This window comes from Crocuta crocuta, unplaced genomic scaffold (assembly GCF_008692635.1).
Source record: "Crocuta crocuta isolate KB4526 unplaced genomic scaffold, BGI_CrCroc_1.0 scaffold131, whole genome shotgun sequence".
Taxonomy (NCBI): domain Eukaryota; kingdom Metazoa; phylum Chordata; class Mammalia; order Carnivora; family Hyaenidae; genus Crocuta; species Crocuta crocuta.
Window position 1 is genome coordinate 11,121,340 of NW_027528977.1, and position 6,688 is coordinate 11,128,027.

At 46.7% G+C, this 6,688-nt stretch overlaps 1 protein-coding gene across 1 annotated transcript; it reads left to right on the forward strand.

The window, feature by feature from the left end:
* Positions 1 to 447: 447 nt before the first annotated feature.
* On the forward strand, positions 448 to 3,958 carry DRD1 (dopamine receptor D1). Its single transcript, XM_077757281.1, has 2 exons — positions 448 to 2,671; positions 3,297 to 3,958. Exon 1 carries the CDS (start codon positions 897 to 899, stop codon positions 2,235 to 2,237), a length of 1,341 nt encoding a protein of 446 aa, XP_077613407.1. The 5' UTR covers positions 448 to 896; the 3' UTR covers positions 2,238 to 2,671; positions 3,297 to 3,958.
* The last annotated feature ends 2,730 nt before the right edge of the window (positions 3,959 to 6,688 follow it).

Sequence of the window (6,688 nt, forward strand, 5' to 3'; positions counted from 1 at the left end):
CAAGTGACCACTCTTGGAGGTGCCCTCTCTCAAGGAGGAGCCCATCGCCCGGGAGCCCTTTTCCCGAGTGTCCCTGGCTTGAACGATCTCTGGCCGTTGGAGAGGTGGGGCAGCGCCGGCTCTGGGGGACCTGGCGGGGGATCATTTTTCGAACCTGCCCCGCGATCTTTGCGCATCAGCAGCCAGACCCCGGCCGCGCGCGCGGGGCAGGACTCCGGCGCGCCTCCTGGGCGCTGTGCAGCGGCGGCGCCTAGCGAAGCCCGCTCTCGGAGCTCCGGGGGCTTTTGTAGCGAAACAACCTCAAGGCAAGGTAGGTGGCTCGCACGGAGTTGAACTGGGGTTGATACGGCTAAAGCTGCGATCCGCTCAAGTCTTGGCGAACGACCTTTGCTTTCTCTTTTGCTTTTTAGGGCGCATGGAGGGCTGCTGTGGGGCCAGGGGCTTGGAGGAGTGAGGCATGTATTTTCAGCTGCACTTCCGAAAAGGGAGAATTCTGTCACCGCCAGAGAGGCAACAGCCCCCAAATGTGACTACGATCGACTAGAGCGACTAGAGCCTCAGAGGCCTGGGAATCTCTCTGGATTGGTAGCTTAGAATATGCTAAAGAGCCAGTGCTTTCCTCGGGGAATAGAAGGGTCAGCTGGTCAACGCAGCAGTGCCCTGGAGCAAGGGAGCCAGAAGACAGTTCTAGGGAGCAAGAGGGACCTTCCGAGGGGCTGACTTGGGGTGCCAAGGTTGCAGCCCCTCTGATGGGATGCTGGTGAGGTCCTGGGGCCCAGGGAGCCAGGGGGACTGTGCAAGGGGCTGCCTGGTGGGTGAGAACTGCAGGTGTGACAGACCTCTCCTCCCTGCTTAGGAACTGGAGGGTGTCAGAGCCCCCTGTCCCCCTCCGCAAGATGAGGACTCTGAACACCTCTACCATGGACGGGGCCGGGCTGGTGGTGGCGAGAGACTTCTCCTTCCGCATCCTTACAGCCTGTTTCCTGTCTCTGCTCATCCTGTCCACCCTCCTGGGGAACACGCTGGTCTGTGCGGCCGTCATCAGATTCCGACACCTGCGGTCCAAGGTGACCAACTTCTTTGTCATCTCCTTGGCCGTATCGGACCTCCTGGTGGCTGTTTTGGTCATGCCCTGGAAAGCAGTGGCAGAGATTGCTGGCTTCTGGCCCTTTGGGTCCTTCTGTAACATCTGGGTGGCCTTTGACATCATGTGCTCCACCGCGTCCATCCTCAACCTCTGTGTGATCAGCGTGGACAGGTATTGGGCCATCTCTAGCCCCTTCCGGTACGAGAGAAAGATGACCCCCAAAGCAGCCTTCATTCTGATCAGCGTGGCGTGGACTTTGTCTGTACTCATCTCCTTCATCCCAGTGCAGCTCAGCTGGCACAAGGCCAAACCCACAGGCTCCTCCGACGGGAATGCCACTTCCCTAGGTGAGACCATGGACAACTGTGATTCCAGCCTGAGCAGGACATATGCCATTTCATCCTCCCTGATAAGCTTCTATATTCCCGTGGCCATCATGATCGTCACCTACACCAGGATCTACAGGATCGCCCAGAAACAAATACGGCGCATCTCAGCCTTGGAGAGGGCCGCAGTCCATGCCAAGAATTGCCAGACCGCCACAGGTAACGGCAACCCTGTGGAGTGTCCTCAACCAGAAAGCTCCTTTAAGATGTCCTTCAAAAGAGAGACTAAAGTCCTGAAGACCCTGTCCGTGATCATGGGGGTGTTTGTGTGCTGCTGGCTCCCTTTCTTCATCTTGAACTGCATGGTGCCCTTCTGTGGGTCTGGGGAGACCAAGCCCTTCTGCATCGATTCCATCACCTTCGACGTGTTTGTGTGGTTCGGGTGGGCTAATTCCTCCTTGAACCCCATCATTTATGCCTTTAATGCGGATTTTCGGAAGGCATTTTCAACTCTTTTAGGCTGCTACAGACTTTGCCCCACCACCAATAATGCCATAGAGACAGTCAGCATCAATAACAACGGGGCTGTGGTGTTTTCCAGCCATCACGAGCCCCGAGGCTCCATTTCCAAGGACTGCAATCTGGTTTATCTGATCCCACATGCAGTGGGCTCCTCCGAGGACCTGAAGAAGGAGGAGGCGTGTGGAATGGCCAGACCCTTGGAGAAGCTGTCCCCGGCCCTATCTGTCATATTGGACTCTGACGCTGATGTCTCTCTGGAGAAGATCCAGCCCATCACACAAAATGGACAGCATCCAACCTGAACCCTGAGATGAGTCCTGCCAGATGGGTTCACCCCAAAAGGTGGAGATTTTCAGTGGCTTGCTGTTAGGAGACTAAGGTGTGGGGAGACCCTGAGATGTCAGGCAAGCCCCACCCCCCACCCCTCTGCTGCTTGCCCTCAACACACAACTAACTATATCTTCAAATACTTCCCAGTGCGTTTTCTGTGTTGTTCATAGTGAATCAAAGAGGGACATATGTGAAGTGAACGTTCACAGGGACGTGTCTTTGGCTCCAAAATTATTTTTAGAAACTGGTTCTTATCTTAGGACTTCACATATAGGGCAAAGAATCCACAATGAACGGCATCGCTTCAAAAAGTTAATCCTTTCCAGGAAGGAAATGAGAAGGGTTGAGTTTGCTGTGTATTAACAGGTGCTAACACTGGTCCGGGCAGAGTTTTCAGATGGTCAAGGTACGTGCATGCCTTCGTAAGTTATTTCGGAAACATAATTAAGCCTTACAGTAGGAGTGGGTTTTCTTCCCCCCCAGACTTGAAAGATGCTTTGTTGATATTGGTTTTATTTATTTATTGTATTCTGTGTATATTTTTAATTTATTATAAGAAATCTATATTTATCATATGTCATAGAATAAACTAAGAAGTTATCTGAGACCTTGTTCATCCCTCTAACTAGTACCTTATTGGCCAATGAAATAAACACATACACTCTCTGAGATTCTAAATGCTTACTTCTAGCAACACAGCAAAGACTGATAGGAAATGAAGTTGTGATCATTCCTTAAAATTCATGGGCATAAATAGATATGAGGTGAGACATGACAAATGCTGTGAATGTTTTTTTTTTCTAGAAAGATTCTGAGAAACTTAAAAAGGCATAGCTCCTATTGTGTCCACATTGTTTTAAATGACAAAGACGTTCCCAGGAGAATGATTTGCAGTTCTGTAAATATCTTTAATAAAAGCCAGCTTCTGAAGAGCCTGACTTGAAATTTATGATCTTAGGTGGTAATGGAAAGTATGTGCCACTTTGTATTTATGTAAAATAACTGGCCCTCTGCGTCTTTTCTCATTTCAGTGTCAGATAGCTTTTCTGAACCAAACAGACTGCCGTCCTGGTTAAATATGTGTCGTGAAGACAATAGGTTTCCTTCACTCTTGCTTTACAACAGTCTCACCAATGGACAGAGGTCAAAGGCTGCATCTCCATCTTTCCGGGTCAAATCACACCACTCAGTGGGGTGACTTTTTGTAGCGCTTTGATCGGAATTTAGGATTGATTTTTTTTTTTAAGTCTCGATGTGAATAGTGTACTAACTAACGAATAGTGCCTCATTATCATCCTCAAGTTAGACACTTATTTCTCTTGCTGGGAAAAAACAGGAGACCCCTTCTCAGTTGGATGTGTGAAGTGCCCCAAAGCCATCAGTATCTCTTTTGCCAAATGCTAGCTCCCTCTCTGTGCTTTGGAATCAAGTTGCTATCTCATCATCTCAACTGTAGGAAGTATCAGGAGTCTCTGTTGCCAGATACTCATTCATGTGGGGCATTTCAGGAGGATTTCTTTGAAATGTTTACAAAGTCTTGTTGATAAGCAATTTACTTAACATTTAGATGAAATGGGTAACAAGAAAGAAATCTACTGCAAACTCTCTCTTGCATCAGGTCTGTGTTATTTATGCATTGTGAATGTTTCTTCATTTTATTGCCTGTATGCTTTCTTACATATAATAAAATTATTTTGTGAACTCAAATCAACCCTGAATGAGCTGTGTCCCATTTGTTAAGTGTACTTTATTTTATTTTTTAAATTCTTGTAATGTTTTTATTTATTTCTGAGAGAGAGAGAGAGACAGCGTGAACAGGGGAGGGGCAGAGAAAGAGGGAGACACAGAATCCGAAGACAGGCTCCAGGCTCTGAGCTAGCTGTCAGCACAGAGCCCGATGCAGGGCTCGAACCCACGAACCGTGAGATCATGACCTGAGCTGAAGTCGGACACTCAACCGACTAAGCCACCCGGGTGCCCCTGCTAAGTGTATTGTAAAAACTAGGCTATTTCAGACCTACAAGTAAGGAAAACCTGGGCAGTTTTGAGGGTAACCTTACTTTTTTCTTTTGAATGGAAATTTCTCCTGTTTCATTGGCCACATGTTGCCTTTGAATATTTAAACAGGAAATGTTTTTGATTTGGACTATATACTCTTAGTGGGTGTTTTTTTTCTGTGTTCAAAACATTTTTTAAAAAGACACCCTCTTCACTTGAGGGATTATTACTCTTGCTTTTCATTTCACAGATTTGAAAGCATTCTAAAATCTCTGCTTTTTTTCTTTCAAAGAGCCCAGAGATGTTAAGTAACACAAAAATCATAGAAAAAACTGTGGCTTGCTGTGGGTTACATGGACCCTAAGCTAATGGCAACCACTGTATTTCTGGGTTTGTTTGGTTTGTTTTAAGAGTAAAATATAACAAGAATTTCTTTCTGGAGAAAATATACAGGTTGTGATGTTGAGCTGATCAAAACATCTTACATGGCATATCCATCCATCCTGCTAAAACTGCTTCATTTTTATTTTTTCATCCTGAAGAAGGAGAATGCCTGAACAGCAGGGGAATGTAGAAATTAAGGGTTAAGTTTATAATTTGGAACATCACACAACAGATGGTGTCTTTTCAAATCCCATATTTGCCTTCCCCAGGCTTTGGCATATAATGAACATATCTAGAATGAACACCCATACCGCATGATGCCTCTTCTTTCTGCTTCCTGGCTTTCTGGGTATCTTTATTCTTTGCAGTTTAATTCTGTTCCTTAATTAATAGTCCAGCAGCCCCAACTGTGATACTCAGGGTTGTCATCGTCCAAACCAATGGAACACGGCACAAAAGCCATCACTAGTTGTTTCGTTGGCAGAGTGAAAAATACATGATATGTCTAGGAACTATATTACCGAACTGTAAACTTCAGGACACCGTGGACGAGACTGTACTTTGGGTTCCTGGCATGCAGGATTGATAAAAGTATCTTACGAAGTATTGGTCTCGCTGATGGACTCTTCCATTTACAACCGTAAAAGCAAAATTACATCATGGTTTTCATTTCATGTGTAGGCAACATGAGAAGGCTTCATCATGCTAAGTACATGTGAAACACTTTAGCAAGAGAGAGGCAATTTAGAAAAGGTGTTCTTTCCCCCTTTCCTTCCAAGAAGATGCCTTTCCTGGTCAAATAGAGGCACGGCTTTTGCTGGTGACGGGACAACAGGAAGTCTTACGGAAGGGGAACTGGGCACTGGGCTTCAGTGGGTAGATGTGGGGTGTGGGTGGTATAGTTACTGGTGTCTCTTGGGACCTGGGCAGTCACGGTGCCCGAGGCTTCTGTGTCCGGAATGATGGCCCGGAGGAACAAAACCTGTGCAACAGCTTCTTCAGCGGAGGGATCAACTCCCAAAAAGCAAATTGATACGTCATCCAAATTCAGGGACTTTCTGGCTTCTCCACTCTCTAGGGACTCCATCGTGACTCTCGCCCCAGCTTGTACCAGCAACGTGTCCCCTTGATCATTCCACCCCCCAGGAGCCAGCTTCCACACAGGGGCCTGGAATGCAGAAAACACAGGCTTTGTTTCAGACAGACACGGGTTTGCCTTGCAGCTGCCACTTTCAAGCTGTGTGAGGGTAAACAAACACCTGTACCTCTCTGAGCCTGGTCACCCATTTGTGACATTGCAGTGAATACACAGGTTCTCGGGAGGGTTTAAATGAAGCTAATGTCCCTAAGGGTACAGAGCAGTGAAATGTTGGGCTCACTGATTCCTTTTCTTTTAATGTTTATTTATTTTTGAAGGAGAGAAAGACAGGGCATGAGCAGGGGAGGGGCAGAGAGAGAGAGGGAGAGATCTGAAGCAGACTCCAGGCTCTGAGCTGTCAGCACAGAGCCCGACACGGGGCTCGAACTCACAAGCTATAAGATGATGACCTGAGCCGAAGTCAGACACTTAACCCATTGAGCCACCCAGGCGCCCCTGATTCTTTCCAGGATCTCTACTTGGAAAGAGTTGATGACGATATTTATTGCACCGGTAATAATGGACCTGCTTTTCGCATGTCTTTTTGCATGTTTGCCTGAAACAAATGGAAATGTACTTGTGGTTTGGGATTTTCCCAAACACTATTCTATTTTGCTGTGGTTATCTGGTATTCCGGAAGCAAGCAGCTTTTAATATCGGAGTGGTTAAGACAATTGCCTTAATTTACCATGAGATACCCATGGATCACAAGATTGTCGTGTTATACAGATTAGATGCACCTCTGTGGATTTCTTTGAGATTTCCTGGACAGAAACCTGACATAATCAACTTGTTTATTTTTATAGAGGATTGAGGGATGGTGGGTATTATAGCACAAAGAACCCCTCTAAGATTTTGTTACCAGGCCAATCTAGCCATCTTACCTTTAGTCATGTTAAGTAA